Source organism: Globicephala melas, chromosome 7 (genome assembly GCF_963455315.2).
Source record: "Globicephala melas chromosome 7, mGloMel1.2, whole genome shotgun sequence".
In the NCBI taxonomy this organism is placed as follows: domain Eukaryota; kingdom Metazoa; phylum Chordata; class Mammalia; order Artiodactyla; family Delphinidae; genus Globicephala; species Globicephala melas.
Genome location: NC_083320.1, coordinates 55364796 through 55391414, shown reverse-complemented (window position 1 = coordinate 55391414; position 26619 = coordinate 55364796). Strand labels below are relative to the sequence as shown.

At 33.4% G+C, this 26619-nt stretch overlaps 1 protein-coding gene across 2 annotated transcripts in view; it reads left to right on the top strand.

The window, feature by feature from the left end:
• Positions 1-26619, top strand: part of AGPS (alkylglycerone phosphate synthase) — a 139216-nt gene that overhangs the window by 85244 nt on the left and 27353 nt on the right. For both annotated transcript variants that reach the window (XM_030851100.3, XM_060302222.1), the window contains exons 12-17: positions 2951-3002; positions 7339-7415; positions 9508-9620; positions 15402-15471; positions 16322-16383; positions 20146-20235. In XM_030851100.3, coding sequence (XP_030706960.2) covers positions 2951-3002; positions 7339-7415; positions 9508-9620; positions 15402-15471; positions 16322-16383; positions 20146-20235 — 464 coding nt within the window. The remainder of the gene's footprint in view (positions 1-2950; positions 3003-7338; positions 7416-9507; positions 9621-15401; positions 15472-16321; positions 16384-20145; positions 20236-26619) is intronic.

Genomic DNA, 26619 nt, shown 5'->3' with positions numbered 1-26619 from the left:
TGTAATCATCAACTCTGCCTCAGTATAAATAGGAACAGTGGATGACTGACTAGTTTATATAACTCAGCTGTCAAGGTAAAATCATATTCAATATAATTGAATATCAGTTGCTGTATGTAGCAAGTGCCCTGAAGCAAGTTTCTCACTTATTTTTTCAACTTTTATTTGAAACTTTTAAGCATACACAAACTTTGAAAGAATAGTACAGTGGTCACCTGTATATTCATCTTGTATATGCAAAAATTACTAACTTTTTGCTGTTTGTTTTACATATTTGTGTATTTTTCCTTGACCATTTGAAATTAAGTTGCATTATGACATTTGACTTCCAAATACTTCAGTATATATCTTCTGAAAATTAAGGTGTTCTTTTTTATAACCACAATACCATTATCATGTCTAAGAAAATCAACAGTACTTTTTCCCTGGTTTTCTTTTTTTAAATTAATTTTCAAATTTTTGTACAATTTTTAAAGACTACTTTCCATTTATAGTTACTACAAAATATTGGCTGTATTCCCTGTGTTGTACAATACATCCTTGAGCCTGTCTTACACCCAATAGATTGTACCTCCACCCCTATATCCAGCCCACCACTCCAGCTGATAACCACTAGTTTGTTCTCTATGTCAGTTCAGCAGTGATTTCTTAATGCCATCTAGTATTCATTCTATAATCAATTATTCCAGTTGCCCCCAAAATGTATTTTGTGGATAGTCTTTCAAACTAATATCTTATCAAGGCCTACATATTGTATTTTAGTTGTTTCAGAGATTGAATTCCACTAGAAATTTACTATAAATGTAATATGCTTTTTTTCCATTTTCTGTTATATGTGTGCTTATGTGGGTTGTTTTCATTAATAACACCTGCTATAGATACAGGTGAAGTAGAATCTGAGTGGCAGTAAGAGATGGAATTTACGAGTTGTTGATAGGAATTTAAAAGTTTTTTTTCTAATAATGACAGAATGGCTCTGAATTCTTTCTCATATTTTACTGGTGTGCTTAAGCCCAAACATATAAATACTTACGTTATGTGATATGCTGTTTATTTTATGAAGAAAAGAAACTTGGTCTACTCAGGCTTTATTTGTTTTATTTGAAGTTGATGTGCCTGTTTTAATAAAAATGTTTCAGGAAAATTGATTTTCCTTTAGTATTTTGGAAACTGGTCATATTTTTAGAAGCATTAACCCAACTACAAAGATACGTTTATACCAAGGTTTGAAAGTACTCAGGTTGTAGATTTTTAATTTTATTTTATAAATGTACTTTTACTAACACTGCAAAATAGCAAGTAAGATGGTTTTCATGTAATTTTTGTTTCAAATGTGACTTGAAAGCTCTGTTTGTGTAAGTATGTGTGTGTCCTTTGTGATTTTAATTTTTTTTTTTTTTTGAGGCTGTGTGGCGTATTTGAAATATCGTTCATCTAGCTGTCAGGATATCTTGGTCCTAGTTCTGTCTTTACTGTTTTACAGTCATCTGACCTCAGGCATGTCTTTTAGTCTCTCTGGTTCTTACATCCTCATCTGTAAAATGGGGATAATACCAGTTTTGCTACTCCAACAAAGTTGTTTCTTATATTAAATAAAGACATATGAAAACAGCTTGTACACAATAGGATTCTATAAAATGTAAGGCAATAGGTTATTGTTACGTTAAGTATATAAATTACCTAATATTGTCCTTCAGATTTGGCAATGACTTTTTAAAAATATAGATTGTATTATCTCACCTTTAGTATCAAAGATGAGGAAATAAATTATACAGTGTTCAAAATAAGAATCTAACCAGTCATTTTCTTGGGTAAAATAAAGTATGTATTATGAGTGGTTTTATAAAATTAAGTATTTGTTCAATTAAAAAAAGCACATAATAGCAAAAATGTTATAACACACAGTTAAGGTATATATTTATAAGTTTTGTCCTTTTGAGTGATTCTATTTTCATAAATCTCAACATTGTGTTGATAAAGATTTTATTGATAAATGTTATTCAGAAGATAAATGTTTAAAAAGTTTATGACAGTCAAAATTTTGTGGTCTGAAAGCCGCTTCTTGGTGGAAGTTTAACCATGTTAAAAAGTTGTATAGAATATAAAAATCCCATTTAGGGTAAATCTCACTTAAATTCTTTGGAAAAACTGTAGCTAACTTAAACCTTGCTAGCGTTTGTATGGTAGTGTTGTAGCATCACAAAGTTAATTTGAATATTTGCTTTCTTCATTTTTCTTTCCTTGCAGCTTTTGGCGTGTGCCTAGATAAATATAACACAGGTGCAGTTTTAGATGTTTTAGATACATAATGTTATGCTTCAAGTTTTGTTGCTGTTTTCATACAAGTAACCTTCAAAGATCTTAGAATTCTGCACATTGATAGTTTTTCTATTTAAAATGGATTATGAGAAGGAATGAAAAGAAAGAACAAGTCCTTATCTATGAAGACATCTCAGTTAAATTTTTAAAGTGTTTTGGCCCACAAAAATGCCACCACCATCTTCCTCATTTTAAAAGAGTATAAGAGCGCAGTGACCCATTATAGTTCATCAGTGGCATAATGCTCTAGGCATTGATTTTAGTTTATAAGTTTTCTACTTTGTTTTAAAATAATCTACTTTGAGGCCTAATATTTCCTTTAGGTATTTCCACAGGTCTTTGCTAGGCATTAAGCAGATCTTGCTGCAGATAAATTAAAGATCTGGCAACATGTGCATGTATATATATATTATGTACATAGATTTCTTCTCTCCAAGTACTTTATAGAAGCCACTGATGTTTTATTTGTTGTCATAAAACTATATAAAAAGTTAACATTTTTTTTTCCTGTATGTGTCCTTAGGAACTAAGCTCTTAATCTCAAATACAGAAAGATACATTCATTTTCTACCTCTCTAGCTTCTTTACTGTATTAAATTTGTATCACATTTTTTTAATCTTCTTAAAACAGAGATGTGCTCCTGCATCTATTCGCCTCATGGACAACCAGCAATTTCAGTTTGGTAAGTAAGAAATGGTACTTTAAAAATCTGCTCAGTAAGCCACAAAAACTTATGAAACACCAGTTATGTACCAGGAAGAGTACTGAGTACAGAGATAGAAAGATAAATGTCATAGCTCCTGTCCTTCAGGAAGTTCTCAGTCTAATGAGGACAGACAGTTGTATAAATGAATGAGTGCAGGAGTGTTAGAGGTGATGTGAAAGAAGACTGCACTGGATACCCTGGTGCAGATGAAGGAGGGGTTGATCCTACTTGATTTTGCTTGAGATTGAGGCAGAGCGTGGGGAAAGGCTTCTTGAAGGAGTGATGCTTAGACAAAATCTTAAAAGGTGAATAGAAGTTTGCCTGAGACAGTCTCTTCTTTCCTACCAAATTTTTGTTCACTTATCAGCAAAAAATATGAAATTGTAAAACCTTAATGGTGTGTTTGAACTTCTTCAGATAGTTCTGTGTGGCTCAAATAGACTGTAGGGTGAAAGTGGTTACAAGAGATAAAGCTGGATGGATGGACTAGGGCTTTGCAGGATAGATTTGGGTTTTATCCTGTCAGAAGAGGGATATTTTGTAGAGGGAATACAATAAATCAGCTTTATAGAAAGAAAGCTCATTCTGCTAGCATTATGCAGGATGGATTAGGATGGTGCAAGCATGAAGGAGGAGTTGAAATGGTTAAAAAGGCAAATACTGGGGGCTTTGTTCAAGGCAGCAGCAGTCGAGATAGAGAGTAAAGAATAGATATTCCAAAGAACAGTTTGCCAACTGGATGTGGAAGGTTAAATAAAGGGAAGAGTTTAGGGCAACTCCTGATGTCTGATTGATTGACTGGTGGATTGATTGACTGGTGGATTGATTGACTGGTGGACCAGTCTAGAAGAAGAGATGATTTTGGGGAAAAGACATTACAAATGGGTTGTGTTTAAGTTGACCATGGAATATTCAGGTGGAGAATTCAGTAATAGTTAACCGTGTTTCTTTTTCTTCCTATTTTGCTTAAAGTATTAAACTTTCTGACACGATTTATCATCTTATCAATTCTAGTTTTATTGCTTCTGAATTTTCCCATATGCTGAAATTTAGTTTGGAATTTAAGTTTATAGATATTAAGTACCCTCAAAATAGTCCCAGAATGATTGCTCAATAATAAATACTAAAGGCCAAGTTAGGCAGGCTTTTCTTTGGTGTATGAGTAGCTTAGATTTTAATTTAGGGAAGAATGATTATCATAATTATATAGAAATTGAACTAAGGAACTCAGGTTGATAACATATCAAGGGTTCGTTTTAAAATTAGATTCTTCTAAGTCACAGCTTTTATTTCTTTAAGTAAATTACTTTCAAAATACTATACTACTGATAAAAGTTTAAGATAAATGTGTCCTATAAATGAAGAAATAGTTAAATCAAATGAAAATCAAGACTCCTGTGTATTTTGGCCTGCATTCAGAGATCTAGGTTTGAAGAGAGCCATGTATCTGTCTGATTAATAAGACTGTGTTATCCATTTATATGCTATAATGATAGTAAACTATGTTGGACATAGACACCTATGTAAAACTAATTATGATATGGCCAGATTTTATTTATAACTGGGATCTATAACAATTTAAATGTAGGTTCAAAGAAAGATCCTTTTGGTTATCTGTCATCCCTGTTCCACATTCTCATTACTGTACCTAGGAACATGCTCTAATGTTGGTTCTACTCTTGCTAGTCTTTAGTGTGTCTCCTCTCCTTCTGCCCTTTACTTGGCCACCAGAGTGATCCTTTAGCAGTACAGATCTGATCATGCTTCTTGGCAGTCTGTAACCTTTTTGATTTCTCAGTATTCATTGAACCTTTCCCACCTACATATCCTGCCATGACTTCATGATCAACCAACTAAATAACTCTTAGCACAGCAACGGGTGTCTGGGACCTTGTACCAACTGTATGACTGACTGGTCAATGTTTGTACCGTATTGGTTGTTAACAAAGCACAAGCCTTATTATTAGTTGTTAATATTTTTATTATCACCCCTCTCCTTGACACAACTCAATATATTTTATTGAAATGATACATTTTCAGTATATTGAAATGATATATATCATTGAGTACATTGAAACGATCTACATATTTTCCCTGTGAACTAATGTTTGTCAAATTTGGGGGATGTTTCTTATTCATTTTTATGTGTCCTGCACCTGTCACATAACAGACACTTACATGTTAATTGACTTAATCATCAAATTAGCAAAAGAGGGTAAACAAATCTTGAATAGCATATAGGGTAGTGCTAAGCACATTATCAGTAGCACACAACCATCCCTCAAGGTTGTATTTCCAATTTATAAACAATTCAAAGGCTAAATACTTTGGCCAAAGTCCACAAGTTATATGTGGAGCTGGGGTTGAACCCAAATCTGTCTGACCCCAAAGCCCGACTTTTTCCAGTGCTTTGGAGCACTTCCTTGAAACATAAGGATTTATGGAATGCTTTAAAATTATTTAATTAACACTGTAACAATAACAAAATTCGCTAATCAAACTGTCTAGCTAGTAAATTTAGGAACTAGTTCCTTTGTTTTCTATATAAAATAAAACACAATAGCTGGAATATGTTTAGAATGTAATTAGTTCGGTAGGCAACATTAATTTAAGAATAAGTAAAAGATAATAATATCCTCTTAATACTAATACTTGACCCACTTAAAAGTTAGTATCACTTTTGCAATAATTATGCTTGAAGCATATTCCATCAGGCTATCACGTCACTCAGTATTAGGGATATATGTGACTAACTCACAATAGTGTTAATAGAAGTTGTGCATTTAAATTTCAGTGTGATAAGATGAACATATACCCTTAAGGATTATTCCATATTGGAGTAGTAATATTTGGAATCTTCATACATTGTGTAAAAATATGTGGACCAGAAGTCTTTTATGAGGATCAGATACACACACTCACACATTTATGTTTATATATTTGTTTCCAGTTGCTGTTAAAGTAGGCTGAATTCCATTTGGGACAGCGAGTGAATATTTTGATGATGTGTTACCTTTAACTTTATACATGCTAGAAATGGTATCTTTTAAAAACACTGGTTATGCTAGAGAACATTTCTGACAGGTTACCATGAAAAAAAAAAAAAAAATCCCAAACAAACCTCTTGTGATCCAGGATCTCAAAAAGATTGCTAGGTTCATGTCTATGTCATCTGCTCTTTATTTTTTGTTCGTTTGTTTTTTGCTTTGTTTGGTTATAGCATGGTTACCTAACTTAGCTTCTGGTTAAGATTTATTTGGTTACTTGGTCTTTTATGTAATATAGTTTCTTACTATAATCTGTAAGAATGTAATAAATATTACAGATTCAGATTCTCACTTTAAAAAACAGATGAATGGAAAAAAAGACTGCAAGTGATTTTTCCTCCAGAAATCTCTCTCTCAACCCCCTCTTTTTTCCTTCTAAAAAGCTAGTTTGCACCTATTTTAAAAGAAGGGATCTACACTTTAAAAATAAACAAAATCCCAAAACCTTAAAGCCTTTTTTAAAAATAAATGTTTTATTTGGAGATAATTTTAGATTTACTAGAGGCTTTAAAAATCTTTATAAAAATTCTATATAAATGGTGTGCCAAATTTTTCTGAATTGGGCTCACAGTACTAGGCCAGATGCTTGACTCTTAAATGTTATAGTCATGGGAGTTAAGAAGTTGCTACTCTGAAAACAATGAGAAAACAGTAAAAGACTTTTACTCAATTAAGCTTAATCCGCAGGCAACGATGTTAATTTAACAGACTCTGAGACACCATTTATGTTTTTTTGGCAATTTTAACTCTCTGGGTATAATTAAGGAAGCAATTACTAGTTTTATGCCAACAATTCTGGATGAATTAAGAATTAATTAAGAAACAGTCTTAAACTTGGCATTGACTCCATATTTGGTTATAGTTCTGAATGGTTTCTGCATAATTAAAAAAAATAAAAGTAGAACTAGCCACCATTGGGTGTTCCTAATGAAATAAAAATTAATGAAGTGATTTTACTATGTATAAACTATACCATTGAAAGATAACCTAAACTGTGTGTAGTAGTAATTACATATAGTAATTTGAGTTTAAAAAAAAACCCAAGAAGGAGTTTGGCAAACAAAAAGTTGTTTGTGACTTTTTAAAAGATGTAGATCTTAATACCAATATGTTATATGTGTAACATAGGAGATTTTAAAAACTAAAGTCATGGAAATGTTCACTTTCTTTTAGGATACTAAATTAAAGTAGCCTCTTGCTCTTATGAAAAACATAGATAAATTAGTTTGCTATTAACTTAAAATATGAACTTTTTTTCTTCTTAGGGCATGCTCTCAAACCTCAGGTTTCCTCTATTTTTACATCATTTTTGGATGGATTAAAAAAGTTTTATATTACAAAGGTAAGAATTTTTTTTAATGCTTAAGATATTAATTTTGTTTTCTGACTTCTCTTCCTCACACACACCTATGTTCTTCCACGTTGCTGTGTACATTTAATAATTGTTTTTTTTTATGTTGGAGTAAATATTTAATCAAGTAAATCAATTATGCATTCAATTTCAGAAAATATAAAAGCTTTCCCGGATTTGAAGTTCCTAAAAATAACACTTCATTGAACAGTTTTAGCATATAACATTTTTTATAGTTTGAATTTTTTCCTTCATAGTAGATATCTAGAAGTGGAATAAAAGTATTCGTTTTTTTAAAACTTTTGACACATGACAATGCATATGTGCCATTTTTGGATTGCATCCTTGCTATTACATATGGGATTTTTTGTTTTGTTTTAAATTTAGTAAATCCAGGGGGGAAATAGTATTTTATTTTAGTTGAAATTTCTTGAAACTCTAATGAGACTGACCATTTCCCTGTATTTCCTAGATGTGATTTTTTGTGAATTAGTTGAATGTGGTTATTTTGCTAGGGGTAGCAACGTCAAACAAACAACTTCTGTTTGTTCTTTTTGGGGGGTGCGGGGGGAATGGTTTAATGCCTTGCTGTGTGCCTTTTGAAAAATGAAATTATTAGATGCCTTTTTCATAAATGTTGTAAATAATTTTTCCAGTCAGTTGACTCCTTTTTAATAAGGTTTCTTTCTTTTCTTTCTTTTTCTTTTGGTGTAAAAGTTTCTGATTTTTATATCTTTCCTTTGATTATTTAATTACTTTTAAGCTTAGAAAAGCCTATCTTCCTCCAGAACTATGATTAGGACCATTTTCTTCTCTCTCTCACTTATTTGTTAAAAAGGAATTTTAAAATTTTTTGTCTTTATTACTGTTTGACTTTATTTCAATTTTATGATGTGAGATAAAAAACTAAGTTAATCTTCACCTCTTGCTCTACTGATTGCTAACTAGTTGTGACAGCACCTTTAACTAACCTGTCCTTGCTTTTCATTTTTGTTTTTTGTTTTTTGTTTCTTTTTGCTGTACGCGGGCCTCTCACTGTTGTGGCCTCTCCCGTTGCGGAGCACAGGCTCCAGATGCGCAGGCTCAGCGGCCACGGCTCACGGGCCCAGCTGCTCCGCAGCATGTGGGATCTTCCCAGATTCCCAGACTGGGGCACGAACCCAGGTCCCCTGCATCGGCAGGCGGACTCTCAACCACTGCGCCAACAGGGAAGCCCCTTGCTTTTCTTATATTGATTTGCCATGTCTAAGACATCTTCTCATATACTTATATAAGAAAAAGACATTTTTATGTAATAGCTTTTGTTCTTGAAAAGAGCTTTTGTTCTTGAAAAATTAAATGGATTTAATTGCTGTAGATCTAGTTCTCCCTCTTATTTTTTCAGAATTTTCCTTGTTATCACCATTATCTACCTGTTCAGTATCCTGGAAAATTTTTAGAAACTCATCATTTTAGGAAGCTCATTGAGGTTTTTATTAAAATTGGAATAAACTATCATATTAATTTGGGCAAAAGTCGACCGATTTATAATACTTAGTTTATGCATTTGGGAACATACGTTTCTCTCATCTTTTTTTTAGACATGTTTTCCTAATGAAGTTATGTATTTCCTTTTAAGATTATTCTTAGATGTTTTATATTGTTTTATACATAAGGTCTCCTTTGAAAATATTACTTAATAAGAAGTTATTGGTGGTATGTATGTAAGGGTGCTGCTGGTTTTTACTCCCCCCCAACATCCTGCTACTTTATTATGTTCTATCATTTTGGTAGTTTTATTTGATTCTTTGGTACAGTTATAATTCTTACAAGTTAATTTGTTGTATTTCCATACCAATATGTCATTATAATTGATACCTTGGCATACTTTAAAATGAAGTGTTTTTCCTGAGTGCTGTTCTATTGTGATGACCTAAATAGGTACATTAAGCATTCTTTTTGATTGACACATAAAGTCCCAAAGCTCAGATTTTGAAGAGCTGGTATGTTTGAGCTCAGATCAGAAGAAAAAAAGAGCAAAATGTATTTTGATTTACTATTTTGTAGACTAAGACTTATCTGTAATAATAATATTCTTTTGTAGTTTAAAGGATTTGATCCAAATCAGCTAAGTGTCGCTACATTACTGTTTGAGGGGGACCGTGAGAAGGTTCTTCAACATGAAAAACAAGTGTATGACATTGCTTCAAAATTTGGGTATGGCTTTCAGTTCATAATGCCAAGAGAAAGTTAAGCTAAAATTCTGATATCTCCAAGCAGTTGTTAATGTACACTTTTCAGTATTAAATTTATGTTAATATATGGTAGTCAACTTGAAATAATATGTTGGTTTACTTCTAAAGTTTGTAGAAGGCTAGACTGGTATGTTGCTCTTACTTGTCTAATCGTATACGTGACATAGTGAATCTTCTTATTGTATTTTTTCATTAATGGTAATTTTATATTATTTTCTATTTGTTGTGCTAAGTGAAATAGAAAAAAATTCATAGTCATGTTGCTATTTAGTGGTAATAGTATATGTATAAAACATGCTATAAGTATGTTTTTAAAAGGAAATTGTGTTTAATCAAAAGTATTTGATAAATTATCTATACTCCACTTCCTGTCACTTACTGTTTTGTGCTGGTATAAAGAAACTGAAAACATTTCACATCTGTAACCAACTGAATAATGATTGGGTGGTTTCTGTCTGTCCACTTGATGGATTATAAGATTGATCGATGAGAACTATAGTGAAAGCGCCATTTATCAGGACTACATGTTTTTCCTTTCCTTTTTAAGTACATAATAAACAGTTTTCTGGATACCAGTCTTTTTTTTTTTTTAATTTCAGAGCTTAAAATATATCATACACATGCATTATCCTTAATCTGAGTTCTTCGTAAATATTTACTTTTATTTCTTTTTTTCCCCTTTCTTGCTGTTCTTTATGAGAACAAATGAACGCTTAATTTGGAGCCATATGTCTTAGAATGCGCCACTTTTATGTGTTTTCCTCATATATAATGTTCAGCCCTTTGTTTTTAGGATTTTCTGAACTTAGTATTAAAGTGCAGTATTCTTAGAAAAAGATAATCTTGGGCCTAATTTTTACTTTACCTTTGTACTGTTTTTGAACATTGAAAAATAATCTCTCAGTTTTATTTTTACCCTATTCTGAAATTGGCAAGTGGAATTATAATTTTTTTAGTAAAAGGTGAAATTCAGTAATCTTTCACTTTTTCTTCTCAGTACCTTTTTGGGAATTATTGATGTTTTAGCTAAATTAGTTAAGAGTGCTGTAAGGTTTCATTTAATGAGCAGATGGGTTGGAAATCAGGTTATCTCTGAAATTTTTTGAAATGTTCATGTACATATTTTTTAGTTTCTAAGTTATGTGGAGTACATATATAATTTGTTTTAAAAACTTTTTAAACCCATCATACTAGTGAGAAACAAACACTAAAGGAGTTTTAAATGAAAACCTTTTACATCTAAATTAAATCTTTTGTATCTACTTAGCCTTAAATATTAGAGACTGAAGCTTTTAAAGTTATTTCATTATATATTTAAATGTTTATTTGGGATTTCAAAAATTTCCAGAGTCATTTGTAGGGAAATGGATGCTATAATATTTTAATCACTGTATGTAAGGTTAAATTTGCTTAATTTCATCTCACTACTCCCCACCCCCACCTCCAATACACACACACATACACACACTCAGAGATTGCACTTTGTGGGATCTATAGTTATAGTTCTAATTCAGAGTAGCCAGCAAATCATTACTAGTTAATAAGGTGCCGCATTTCCTGTTAGACTGGGATAGGATGATGACAAAAGACCTTTTTGTCCTAACACACACATACTTTTTATAGGGCATGATCTGTCTCTTTTGGGGCCTCACCATTGATGCCTGCTATATACTAGATGCTTGATTAAATATTTATTGAAAGGATTTATGAAACTGAATACTTTATTTTTCCCTGACATCTTTTATGCTACTTTATTTATGCCTAATTACTGTGCCACCCTTGAAACGGTATATTTTAATCTTTAGGTATTTATTGGGACCATGTTGTCAGTTTTATTTAATTTGAGCCACCAACTATCAAGAACTGGCTTTTCATGTAATGCCAGTTTTGTTTTTCTCATGTAACACCAGCCATTTACAACTTGAAATAATAGTGAATCTTTCTTAAGGTGAATCCAGATCTCTTTGGATACTGATAACGAGGCCCCAGAACTATTGATTTAATTCCAGCAATTTGCTTAAACTAAACAACAAACTTGTATCAAATTCATCCATTAAAAATAGGTTATATTAAATGAGGTATGTCAGCAAGGGTAAAGCATTAAAAACTTAGACCCTGATTGGAGTGTCATTTTTTTTGCTATTATTATTTGCTACTTCTTAGTTATGTTTATAATTAATTTCTTAATATACTTTCATCTGGCACCCTTCTTTTAGATGCAAAAATCTGTGTTGAGCAACCCTAGGCTATCACCAGGCAGGTGACTTAGGGCTCTTTTGATTTTTTGATACTTGGAAGTATATCTTCGCGTGGTTTTCCAGCAGTAGTCCCGGTTTTCCCCCAGTTCTCTCTAGGCACTAGTTCTTTGTTCTAACCACTGAAAGATTCAAGGATATTTTTCATAAGATGCTACCCTGCCAACCCTCATTCCTCAATCATTTCTCCTGCATAACTAGCTGGAGGAAAGCATCACTAAGTTTCTTTCTAATAAAGTTTTCATAAGTTAGTTTAGCTCATGTATTTTATTTTGAATTAGGGCATTGTCAATCTATTCTTTATTTTCTGTTCTTTTGTTTTATCCTGTTTCCACCACCTCACTGGCTTTATTTATTTATTTTAGAATTTATTATTTATTTATTGGCTGCGTTGGGTCTTTGTTGCTGTGCATGGGCTTTCTCTAGTTGCGGCGAGCGGGGGCTACTCTTTGTTGCGGTGCGCAGCCTTCTCATTGCGGTGGCTTCTCTTGTTGTGGAGCATGGGCTCTAGGCGCAGGGGCTTCAGTAGCTGTGGCTCGCGGGCTCTAGAGCACAGACTCAGTAGTTGTGGCACATGGGCTTAGTTGCTCCACGGCATGTGGGATCTTCCTGGACCAGGGCTCGAACCCGTGTTCCCTGCATTGGCAGGCGGATTCTTAACCGCTGCACCACCAGGGAAGCCCACCTCATTGGCTTTAAATTGATTGTTTTTAATGAAGTACTCCCAACAGTTGAGAACATTTTTCCTTTTTGCCTTCCACACCCACGCAAACACTGTTAAATACCTTTGAACACATATGATCCAATAGAATATAATAGCCAAATGTTGAATAATCATACTTTGGTTGTTTATCTGTGGTTGCTAGTAATGTACTTTAACTTCTCTAAGAGCTAAGCGGAGTAAACATTACCTGTCACCAATCATGACAGATGCATTGACATTTACCATAGAACTTAAGGTAATATGCTATTGTTATTTTTAAAGGGTTATATTTAAAGTATTAATTTTAAAGTGCTTAAATTGTTTAATGTAATTTAACATGAGTGTGATTAGGTTCACCAGATGGTTCTTTTATATAACAAGATTATCTCTCATTCCTCTTTCAGTAGTCTTCCCAGTCCTTCCTCATGTAACAGCTTTAAGTTTAAGAACCTTGTTAATTGATATTTTAAGGAAGTAGGGGATGGATGTTGCTACTTTAACATAAGGCAGTTGAATTTAAGTATAGTTTTTTGGAGTGGCTGCAAAAGTGGCAAGTTAGAAGCATTTAATTTCTAAACCCTACTATTGTTTACATATTGTATCTTAAAGTAATTTTGGCTGGAAGACTAGATAGTTCTGAAAGCTAAAAAAAGAGAGGTTCCAAGAAGCTAAATTTGCAGGGAAACCTGTGATTCAGAAAAGCGAACCCAGAATGACTTTTATTCTTTTGGAGGGTTTATGAATTTAGAATGGACATCCAGTTTCTTCCTGCTTTGAGTAAGAAAATGCATATTTCTGTGTGGTTTGTCACACTAGATTCCAAGTGGAACAGATCTTTTTTTTCCCCTTGGCCAGATATTAGAAAAGGGTCTAAAGAAAAATGGCTTGACCTGGGACTGCAGAGTCGGACTTTTTCTCATCCTGATGTATCAGGATGCTATATCTTATATCAGTAGGCCTGATATAGGAGAGACAGGCCTACTAAATGTTCATACCTGTTACTTCTCACCAAGTACATACTCAGAATGCACCTGAGTATGATTCCCAGCAATGGTCTCTTGCACCCTTTCCTAGTCTTCATGCTCCTTTCCTTTCCTTCTGCCGGTAGGCCTAGCATGAACTGTGTCTTTCCTAGATCAGTAGGGTTTTTTCTCTCTTGGAGTTAGTGTCTGACTCAGATTCATATCTACCTGAGGTTTGGGTTCATCTATTTTCCTCCAAGCACCTGCCACAGCAATTTTCTGACTAGTTTACTTTTTGTTTTGGAACTTTATTTGACTCCCTACCTCAACGTAACATCCATACACATCTAACCCAGAATTGTCTTCTGTTTCTTCTTACTTTTCAATCTTAGCAGCTTGACCTAAGTTGTTTTCTTTGCTCATTAACATTCTAGTAACAAATGCCCCCTTTCATTTCATTATACCCTTTCCCCATGTAGTTCTAGACTAGAGCTGCTCCTATCAAGTCTTTGCCACTCCTTCTGGATGACACTAATTCGTGTATATCCAACTATAATACAAAGTCAGGAAATCTGATTTAGCCCATATGTCCTCGCTGAAAATTGCCTTACAGTATTTGTGTAGAACAAGGGTACATCTACATTGTATTACTTACTTACTGCCAAATTCAGACAAAACATCGGGGAAAGAAAGGATTTAACTGTAAAGGTGTTAACTGAATTCATAAGAGAAATGAGAAGAGGCTTAAATCACGGAGGTTCAAAACCTGAGTCTTAAGCAACACCATGGTTAAGGGCTTAGCATCCTGAGACCAAGAAGGCGCAGTTAGGGTATTAAGAAGAGAGACATAAAGATTAGCCATCAATCATGACTCAAGAAAGCCACAAGAAAAGATATTTTTCCTTTTATTTGTTTTTATTGAGGGATTTTTAGTGGGTACTTTGAGAATTTGGGATAAGTTTTATTTAATTGACTAAGACTACTTAAAATTTAATTTCTGCCTGATGATGGAAAAAAGCAAAATTAAAAACTATCTACTGAAGGTAGTGGAAATCAGTAATTATTCATAGCCTTTTAAAATTAGAATGACTTTAACAAAGCAGAGTACTTGGACTGAAATATATGTTATATGGGGTTGATTCTAACTAGATCACCAAATACAGCTTCTGTACAAAGCTACTTTCCAATTGAAATGGATGTGTTCATACTGTTGCTCTTGTACTTGCCTGTCTGTTGCTTCATAAATTTTAATGTATCTGTGTAAGTATGTTTTGTCTGTCTTTTAAATCATAAATCCCATAAAGTAAACACCTTGTCTAATACTCCAAATACTATGTGCTCAAGTATTCAGAAAACTTCTTGGTGTTTGGAAGATCCTAGTCAGTCATTGCAAATCTTTATATATGAATAAGACTATAATACATGAATATACAGGTAAAAATACAATATGAGTAAAATAAGAGTATTTTAAGTATGTTGTTATGCTTGTGACGATTATTTAAGCTTGTTTCTCGTGGCTAATTCTCTGTTCTTTTGACAGTATGAGTAGAAGTAGTTGAGTTCATATGTCAGTTTTACTGGTTTGGTAGATATAAAATTAATTACCAAACTGAATATTAAAAATATTTTTGTTATCCAAGACTATTCTCTTGACAGCTCATTGATACATTTATGATAAATGAGATTAAAATAAAAATGAGATGTAAAGTAACATATGTTCATCTGTTAAGCAGTTATCTTGAGGTATTGTATCAGTTTGGTTAGTTTTATATATTTTTAATAGTTCATTTGAAATATACTGACAGTGTATTCTTTAATTACAGTGGATTAGCAGCTGGAGAAGATAATGGACAGAGAGGTTATTTGCTGACCTATGTCATTGCATACATTCGAGTAAGTTATCTCATTTCTTTTATCAGTTTATATTGCAAACAATACTTTTTCTATAAGTGAATAAAATTATTTTCTTTATTTTCTTAAATTTTAACCTACAGTAATTTAGCATATCATTGTACTCATATGAGTCCAGGATTTTTCTACCTTATAAAATTTTCTTTCATACCTTTACACTTTTGTGGTGGCTTATGAATTGCTCTTTCCAGTTTTGATATTAAAACAGAATTGTACTCTGGGTAAAAAATTTAGTATTATAAGTTACTTATCATATAAGTATTATATCTTGTACGCTATAAAATATATTTTCCTAGGTGAGGTGGTTCCAGATAGTCTATCTATTTAGTCACTACAAAGACAGACACTCTATTTTCTAATTTATTTTTAAAGAAAAGTTGATTTTAAAAGATTTCTTTTCCTTTCGCTAATCCCTCCTCACCCAACTTCCCTATCTCCCTGGTCCTTTGATCCTGATGATCACTTTTTGGTATTGGTTAATTTGCTGTTTAGGCCACTAAAAATCTGTCCTGCTAGTATTCTCTGCATGTACCTAGACAGTTTCTGGATAGAGACTCCATTCATTAGAGAAATATTGGAGTTCCTGCCGTGTGTCAGACACTCTGCCTGGTGCCAAGGGCACAGAGGAAAACAAGACAAAGTTTCTGTCCTTCTGGAGATTATATCTCACACTTGGGGCCACTTTCCCATGCTCTTTTGAGGTAGATAGTAAAGAGCCCAGGAGGTTGAATTAGAAACATGAAATACTAATAATGAACATGAAATACTACTAATATTATGGACTCTTCTGCATCTGTTGTAATTTCTTAATTTTGTTTATATGTCTTAACAGGATTTGGGTTTGGAATACTATGTATTAGGGGAATCTTTTGAGACTTCTGCTCCTTGGGACAGGTAAAATGAAATGCCTGATATTATTAAAATATGCTATACAATTGCTGAAGTAATTTATTGTGTGTGAATATGTAAACTTTTAAAGTTTTGTAAGGAAACGTTGAAACAAGGTAATCACTTTTATTTAACTTAATATCTTCATCAGAATGTCACATTTGCAAGCCATTTTTAAAATTTTAGACAGACTTGTCCATGTCCCATAGAAGGAAGTTATTACCGCAGTTTACATTTTAAAGAATTTTACTGAACACTAAATGTCACTATGTGGTTTAACTTAGCTTTGATTTAAATTCTTAAATGGTTAATATGCTTAAATGTTCTCTAAAAAGTCCCCCCAAAATATAACCTTCTTTTGTAGTATTTCATTTAGCTTTTGATATTTGTATGTACACTGTTAAGCAAGATCTTAACTTGAATTTAAGTGATTCCTGAAAGAAACCCAATTTAAGAAATTATGTATAATTTCTGTTTTTAAATTATACACATATATACATACAAATGTTGGTTAGGGAATTAATAATAAAAAATGATTAGGAAATGTGAAGTGGTTATATTAAAGATAGACTTGTGAGTTAACTAATAAAAAATTCCTGAGGTTGTTAGCACGTTTTTAATCTAGTATACCTTACATTTTACTTTTTCTGTATAAAATTTACTATTTTAAATCTATAATAAAGTATATAGGATATAACAAATCCCCCTGAATATACCTGTTAGATGTTACCTATCTTAACATTTTTGTTCTACCCTAACCTCTTTTTTTCCTCCCCCAGAAAACTTTTTACTTTTCTACACTGTCTTCATCTACTATGGGTTTTGACTTTTGCTGTATTGATGCTAATAGTCCATCAATTTGATAGCAATCAAATTTATAGTATCAATATGTTAGTCACAGCATTCAGTTTTTGATGCTAAATTTTAATAAGGGGAATAAATCTTATAAATAAAAAGAATTATCACTTCATCAACATCTGACATGTTTGAACAGCAGATATAGTTTGGGAGCTGTTCATAGATGTCTCAGAGACCATTTTAGTCTTTAATACCTATTCTTACTGGGGAAAGTGGGTTAGTGTAGTGTTACTTCTTCAGTAGTATGAATTTCCTTGTCATCGATTACTCCTTACCTATGATTGCCATTTTGTCTTTAAATTCTTCCAACTGTGGAAGCTAGTCATGCACTATCTTTTCATTTTTCTTTATAGTTTCCTTGTATATTCTTAAATACTTTTTTGACTCACTGACTATATCTGTTTTATACAGGGTTATGTACTTGGTTTTCATTTAAAACAACGTCTTCAACTGAAGTTTTAATAAATAAAATTAAGGGAAAGCAGCTGTATTCCTGACATAAAGTTTGTTACCATTTAGTAACTTGCTTTCTCTTTCAAACCTTTAGCTAGGTAGAGACCTTGTTTAGCAGCAACCCATGGGATCAGGGTCTTCAACCCTCACACATTATTAGGTTGCTTGGCCTTTTCATGCATAAGTTTCTTAAAGGATTATTGGTCTTACTAGTTTTTATGTATTCCTCTGTGGCCCTAGCACAATGACGGCACCTATTAGGTGCTCAGTGAATATTCTGCATAGACTCCTGTGAATGAACTACGGAATAGTGTAAGAATGTAGCTTTATAAAAACAGCTGCCTAAAAGGTCCGAGTTGGAGATTTGAAGATTTTAGAGACATCAGCTTGAGATTTGTGATTAAAACCAAAGGAGATATACAAACACTTAACAGGTAAATGGACGAAGAGAAAAGAAAGAAGACCTGAGAAAGAAGTCCAAGAAACCCCAACCTTTAAGGGATTAAAAACAAAGGATTCATTTAAGTTGTACAAATAAGCGCTAGCAGAGGAGATTGGGGAATAAAATCTAGAAGATTTGGAGGAAAACCAGTGCTGTGAGAGGAGCTGAGGGAAATTGTTTTCAAGGAGGAAATGGTCAATAGTGTTAAATTTGCTAATAGGTCAGGTAAGAATTTAAAAGTATAAACAGTACGGGACTTCCCTGGTGGTCCAGTGGTTAAGACTCCTTGCTTCCAGCGCAAGAGGCTTGGGTTCGAGCCCTGGTCAGGGAACTAAGATCCTGCATGCCATGCGGCCAAAAAAAAAAAAGGTATACACAGTTTTGTTTACTTCCTATGTAGTGACTGGTCCAAATGGACTGTATTGACCTTTGCATGAGTTCTGTTAGAAAATACTTTCAGAACTCCATACAAATAATTTCTAGAAAGTACCTCATTCAAGTAACACTTGAATTCTGTTTTCTAGGGTCATGATAAAGAACTTGTTACTTTTATAAATTTGTAATATTCATGAACTCCTGTAGATATTAAAGTTTAGTAGATTTTATTTATATTTAAAATTTTATTTATTTGGTTGCACCGGGTCTCAGTTGCGGCATGTGGGCTCCTTAATTGCAGCATGCAAACCCCCAGCTGCAGCATGCATGTGGGATTCAGTTCCCCGACCAGGGATCAAACCCAGGCCCCTTGCACTGGGAGCGCAGAGTCCCATCCACTGCACCACCAGGGAAGTCCCTTTATTTATATTTAAAATATCTGTTTTGTAAGTTGGATTTTCAAATTAAAGACATTAAATTTCAATAATCTAAATTCTTTATGAAAGATTTTTAAGAAACATGGATCCTTACCATTCTATAAATAAGGCATAGGTAACATTGATAAATTGTATCTGCCTGCAGCTCTCACAGAATAAAGCAGAACTTAACTTGAGTGCTATTTTGTAAAGTCAGATTTTATAAAACTTTCAGACACTATAAAAGTAAAAATTGACATGCTAATAAAACACTAAAACCTTTTTCATATTTATATTTTAATCAGTTATTCTTTGTTCTTATTGGAAATATAGATAACTTTAATGTGTTCAGTAAAGCATAATCCATTTAAATGTTATTGTTTTTATCAAATTGGGCCAACCTTTTAAGTTTCTTTGGTATCTTTTCCTTTCTCATGATTCTAAACAGACTAAGGTTTAAAACACAGAATCGGTGTCAATATGTACCCAGGATATTTATTGGAGAATAAAATGGCTGATATATACTTTTAAGAGTTTTATTTTCCAGATGAAACAGAATATATAGTTATAACAATATGTTACAGCTCACATTAAAAAACAGATTAATATTGTTAAATATTATCAATCTTCCCTCCCCTTTAAGAACTATGTCTCACTTGTCTGTTTTCATTGTTCATATTGAACATATTAAACTGTCTAGCATAACTTTACACATAGTTCATGTCCAGTAAGTCTTTGTTGAGCTGGATTTTAGCTTAGTGCTTGAAAATAGGCTGTTGAACATTTGGTATAGCACTATGATTATTAATTAAATTATTTTTAAATTAAGGAAAACTTCTTAGATGGGATATAGATTGGTATTCCTATAACCCAGAATTGAATTTTCATTAACATTTTCTTTAGAGCTTTTTAAAAAGCTTTTAGAATCTTGTAATTAAATTTATTTTGAATTTGGATTTTCCTTAGCTTAGGAAACTGCCTTCAGGAGACTTGAGTATGCTCCTCTGACTACTGTCTTTCCTGTGACAAAAAGGGAAAGGACTTTGCTCCCTTGAAGTTATGAATAGAAGGCCAGTTTGAATGATCTTGTTCATTCTTGAAGGAATGAGTATGAAAGTTTTAGTTAAGAGAATTTCTGACTTGAATGTGCTGATAAACCAGCAATAATTAGATTTTTTATAATTATGTGAAAACTTAATATTGTATTCAATTATTTTTTTCTAGGGTTGTAGATCTCTGTAGAAATGTAAAGGAAAGAATAACAAGGGAATGCAAAGAGAAAGGTGTTCAGTTTGCTCCTCTTGCTACATGCAGGTGAGTTTTTGTTGCTGTTCTTATACTTTTTATTCTGAAAAAAAAAAAACAACTTTTTTTTTTAATTAATAGAGAAGTGTAATTTGTGAGCTGAGGAAAAGCTTCAGTCTGTTCCACTTAGCAAGCCTTCCTAAACTTTACTTGCCACCTTTTTAGGATTGTGCCACTAGGATTTTTACAGTAGTCCTGAGCCCGATAGGAGTAGAACACCCTTTCCTAGGAGTGAGACTTCTCCTGTCTGGACAGCATGATGGTAAAGAGTGAGCCTTCTACCCTGTCTGGGTAGAGTGAGCCTTCTACCATGAGTGAGCCATGAGTCTTCTACCCTGTCTGGACAGCATGATGGTAAAGAGCCAAATGTCAGAGCTGCTGGAGTAAGAGAAGGACTCCTTCATTCACTGAAACTATAAATTACATATATGGTCAAGAAACTATAAATTACACACACATTCAATGCAGCTCTTTCTTTAACAGAGAAAAGGCACTTTAACCGCTTTGTCGGTTGTTGATTAAATCAGTGGGTATGGAATATAGGAATGAGTGGAGCCAGAAAATCCAAATGAAGATTAACTTGTTGCTTTCTAATAGATCTTTCTGTGATAATGGAAATGTTCTGTATCTGCCCTATCCAGAATGATAGCCACAGCCACATGTGGCTGTTGAGCTGTTGAAATGTGGCTAGTATGACTGTGGAACTGAATTTTAAATTTTATTAATTTCAAATAATTTAAATTTAAAATGCCACATGTGGCTAGTATCTTCCATATGGGACAGTTATAATCCATATTGGAGCACAGTTAACTGATGATTTTGTCATCTCTTAGTTAAATAGCAGAAGCCCCAAAGGAGGTTTTCTTAAGAAGGGGCACTTTGTGTTCAATCTTTTGATATTAATTTTCTGTGTGAACACCAGAAGATTAAATGTATAAAGATTGAATTGAGCATTTGACTTCTCTACAAAAGTTATCGAATTAATTAGAATAGAGAATAAAGGGAAATTAGGACAGATCATGAGAAGGGGAACCTTAAAGTAAATGATACAGTACTAATCTAGCACTTTAAAATTTATTGAACATTCTGTATTATATAACTGCTTCTCTTTTTTTTTTTCTGTGTGTGTGGTTTTCAGGGATATAACTCCAATATTTAGAAACAAACAAAAAACTTACAATATAAGCATGAATAAAAGTTAGGTAATTTTCGAATTAACGTAGTATCTTTATTGTTAAATGCTGGACTCTGAAACAACAGTTGTGCTTCAGCACAACAGCATTTCTGTATATTTCTATTCATAATGATTGTTCTTTTGATTAGCCTGGAACCACTTGATATCAGCCTAGGAAGGCAGATCTGGGCCTTCCTTCTACTGCATCACCATGGCAACTTCCTGCTTAGTTTTAAAATTTCTTTATTTTGTAACATTGCATGTGTCTAAAGAGTGAAAGCACTGTTCTGCTATTTATTAGGAATTTAATCTCTTGGAGCTCTAAGTTTATCATTAGTAAAGTAATGGTAATATATCTCCTTGAAGGGACTGTTATAAGAATGAAATGAGAAAGCATATAAAGGGCTATATAAATGGCATCGTATGTATTATTGTGACGTAGTTACATGAAGGTTGAGGTAGACAATCCATACTAGTATTAGTATGGAAAATTTGGTTATTTGTTTTTCTTCCTTAATGACAAATTCTCATGAAGGCATCCAATTGTTAGGCCCTCTTCATATGTTGACAGAGCATGATAATTTCTGTATATTTGCTTTGCAAGACTAGAAATACTTATGTACTCTTTAAACTGGAATCTCTTCTGTGATTTTTTTTTCCCTTTTTTTACATTCTCCCATCTTGTACTTTCCTGTCCCCATATTATGTTTCTTAATTCTACTTGTTGCCCTATAGGGACAGATACCTTTTAAAATTTGCTAGATTGTGCTTTCTTTTTTCTTTTAATACTGAACGTTATTTTTTTTCATTTTTAAATTTTATTTATTTTTTTATATAGCAGGTTCTTATTAGTCATCAATTTTATACACATCAGTGTATGCATGTCAATCCCAATCGCCCAGTTCATCACACCACCACCCCCCTTTGGTGTCCATATGTTTGTTCTCTACATCTGAGTCTTTCCCCCCTTGGTATCCATACGTTTGTTCTCTACATCTGTGTCTCAATTTCTGCCCTGCAAACTGGTTCATCTGTACCATTTTCTAGGTTCCACATATATGTGTTAATATACAATATTTGTTTTTCTCTTTCTGACTTACTTCACTCTGTATGACAGTCTCTAGATCCATTCGCGTCTCAACAAATGACCCAATTTCGTTCCTTCTTATGGCTGAGTAATATTCCATTGTGTATATGTACCACATCTTCTTTATCCATTCGTCTGTTGATGGGCAATTAGGTTGCTTCCATGACCTGGCTATTGTAAATAGTACTGCAGTGAACATTGGGGTGCATGTGTCTTTTTGAATTATGGTTTTCTCTGGGTATATGCCCAGTAGTGGGATTGCTGGATCATATGGTAATTTTATTTTTAGTTTTTGAAGGAACCTCCATACTGTTCTCCATAGTGGCTGTATCAATTTACATTCCCACCAACAGTACAAGAGGGTTCCCTTTACTCCACACCCTCTCCAGCATTTGTTGTTTGTAGATTTTCTAATGATGCCCATTCTAACTGGTGTGAGGTGATACCTCATTGTAGTTTTGATTTGCATTTCTCTAATAATTAGTGATGTTGAGCAGCTCTTCATGTGCCTCTTGGCCATCTGTATGTCTTCTTTGGAGAAATGTCTATTTAGGTCTTCTGCTCATTTTTGGACTGGGTTGTTTGTTTTCTTAATATTGAGCTGCATGAGCTGTTTATATATATATTGGAGATTAATCCTTTGTCCATTGATTCATTTGCAAATATTTTCTCCCATTCTGAGGGTTGTCTTTTCGTCTTGTTTATGGTTTCCTTTGCTGTGCAAAAGCTTATACGTTTCATTAGGTCCCATTTGTTTATTTTTGTTTTTATTTCCATTACTCTTCCATTATTCATTAGGAGGTGGATCAAAAAACATCTTGCTGTGATTTATGTCAAAGAGTCTTCTTCCTATGTTTTCCTCTAAGAGTTTTATAGTGTCTGGTCTTACATTTAGGTCTCTAATCCATTTTGAGTTTATTTTTGTGTATGGTGTTAGGGAGTGTTCTAATTTCATTCTTTTACATGTAACTGTCCAGTTTACCCAGCCCCACTTATTGAAGAGACTGTCTTTTATGCATTGTATATCCTTGCCTCCTTTGTCATAGATTAGTTGACCATAGGTGTGTGGGTTTATCTCTGGGCTTTCTATCCTGTTCCATTGATCTATATTTCTGTTTTTGTGCCAGTACCATATTGTCTTGATTACTGTAGCTTTGGAGTATAGTCTGAAGTCAGGGAGTCTGATTCCTCCAGCTCTGTTTTTTTCTCTCAAGACTGCTTTGGCTCTTCAGGGTCTTTTTTGTCTCCATACAAATTTTAAGGTTTTTTGTTCTAGTTCCATAAAAAATGCTATTGGTAATTTGATAGGGATTACACTGAATCTGTAGATTGCTTTGGGTAGTATAGTCATTTTCACAATATGGCTTCTTCCAATCCAAGAACATGGTATATCTCTCCATCTGTTGGTATCATCTTTAATTTCTTTCATCAGTGTCTTATAGTTTTCTGCATACAGGTCTTTGTCTCCCTAGGTAGGTTTATTCCTAGGTATTTTATTCTTTTTGTTGCAGTGGTAAATGGGAGTGTTTCCTTAATTGCTCTTTCAGATTTTTCATCATTAATGTATAGGAATGCAAGAGATTTCTGTGCATTAATTTTGTATCCTGCAGCTTAACCAAATTCATTGATTAGCTCCAGTAGTTTTCTGATGACATCTTTAGGATTCTCTATGTATAGTATCATGTCATCTGCAAACAGTGACAGTTTTACTTCTTCTTTTCCGATTTGTATTCCTTTTATTTCTTTTTCTTCTCTGATTGCTGTGGCTAGGACTTCAAAAACTGTGTTGAATAATAGTGGTGAGAGTGGACATCCTTGTCTTGGTCCTGATCTTAGAGGAAATGCTTTCAGTTTTTCACCATTAAGGATGATGTTTGCTGTGGGTTTGTTGTATATGGCCTTTATTATGTTGAGGTAGGTTCCCTCTGTGCCCACTTTCTAGAGAGTTTTTATCATAAATGGGTGTTGAATTTTGTCAGAAGCTTTTTCTGTGTCTATTAAGATGATCATATGGTTTTTATTCTTCAGTTTGTTATCACATTGATTGATTTGCATATATTGAAGAATCCTTGCATCCCTGCGATAAATCCCACTTGATCATGGTGTATGATCCCTTTAATGTGTTGTTGGATTCTGTTTGCTAGTATTTTGTTGAGGATTTTTGCATCTATATTCATCAGTGATATTGGTCTGTAATTGTCTTTATTTGTAGTATCTTTGTCTGGTTTTGGTATCATGGGTGACGGTGGCCTCATAGAATGACTTTGGGAGTGTTCCTTCCTCTGCAATTTTTTGGAACAGTTTGAGAAGGATGGGTGTTAGCTCTTCTCTGAATGTTTGATAGAATTCACCTGTGAAGCCATGTTTTCCTGGACTTTTGTTTGTTGGAAGATTTTTCATCACAGTTTCAATTTCATTACTTGTGATTGGTGTGTTCATATTTTCTATTTCTTCCTGGTTCAGTCTTGGAAGGTTATACCTTTCTAAGAATTTGTCCATTTCTTCCAGGTTGTCCATTTTATGTGCATAGAGTTGCTTGTAGTAGTCTCTTAGGATGCTATGTATTTCTGCAGTGTCTGTGGTAACTTCTCCTTTTTCATTTCTAATTTTATTAATTTGAGTGCTCTCCCTCTTTTTCTTGATGAGTCTGGCTAATGGTTTATCAATTTTGTTTATCTTCTCAAAGAACCAGCTTTTAGTTTTATTGATCTTTGCTATTGTCTTCTTTGTTTCTCTTTCATTTATTTCTTCTCTGATCTTTATGATTTCTTTCCTTCTCCTAACTTTGGGTTTTGTTTGTTCTTCTTTCTCTTGTTCCTTTAGGTGTAAGGTTAGATTGTTTATTTGAGATTTTTCTTGTTTCTTGAGGTAGGCTTGTGTAGCTATAAATTTCCCTCTTAGAACTGCTTTTGCTGCATCCCATAGGTTTTGGATCATCGGGTTTTCATTGTCATTTGTCTCTAGGTATTTTTTGTTTTCCTCTTTGATTTCTTCAGTGATCTCTTGGTTATTTAGTAATGTATAGTTTAGCCTCCATTTGTTTTGTGTTTTTTATGGTTTTTTTCCCTGTAATTGATCTCTAATCTCATAGCGTTGTTGTCAGAAAACATACTTGATGTGATTTCAATTTTCTTAAATTTACTGAGGCTTGATTTGTGACACAAGATGTGATCTATCTTGGAGAATGTTCTGTGCGCATTTGAGAAGAAAGTGTAATCTGCAGTTTTGGTATGGAATGTCCTATAAATATCAATTAAATCTATCTGGTCTATTGTATCATTTAAAACTTCTGTTTCCTTATTTATTTTCATTTTGGATGATCTGTCCATTGGTGTAAGTGAGGTGTTAAAGTCCCCCACTATTATTGTGTTACTGTCGATTTCCTCTTTTAGAGCTGTTAGCAGTTGCCTTATGTATTGAGATGCTCCTATGTTGGGGTGCATATATATTTATAATTGTTATATCTTCTTCTTGGATTGATCCCTTGATCATTATGTAGTGTCCTTCCTTGTCTCTTGTAACATTCCTTATTTTAAAGTCTATTTTATTTGATATGAGTATTGCTACTCCAGCTTTCTTTTGATTTCCATTTGCATGGAATATCTTTTTCCATCCCCTCACTTTCAGTCTGTATGTGTCTCTAGGTCTGAAGTGGGTGTCTCTAGGTCTGAAGTGGGTCTCTTGTAGACAGCATATAGATGGGCCTTATTTTTGTATCCTTTCAGCAAGCCTTTGTCTTTTGGTTGGAGCATTTAATCCATTTATGTTTAAGGTAATTATTGATATGTATGTTCCTGTCACCATATTCTTAATTGTTTTGGGTTTGTTTTTGTAGGTCCTTTTCTTCTCTTGTGTTTCCCGCTTAGAGAAGTTCCTTTAGCATTTGTTGCAGAGCTGGTTTGATGGTGCTGAATTCTCTTAGATTTTGCTTGTCTGTAAAGCTTTTGATTTCTCCATCAAATCTGAATGAGATCCTTGCCGGTAAAGTAATATTCGTTGTAGGTTCTTCCCTTTCATCACTTTAAGTATATCATGCTACTCCCTTCTGGCTTGTAGAGTTTCTCCTGAGAAATCATTTGTTAACCTTATGGGAGTTCCCTTGTATGTTATTTGTCGTTTTTCCCTTGCTGCT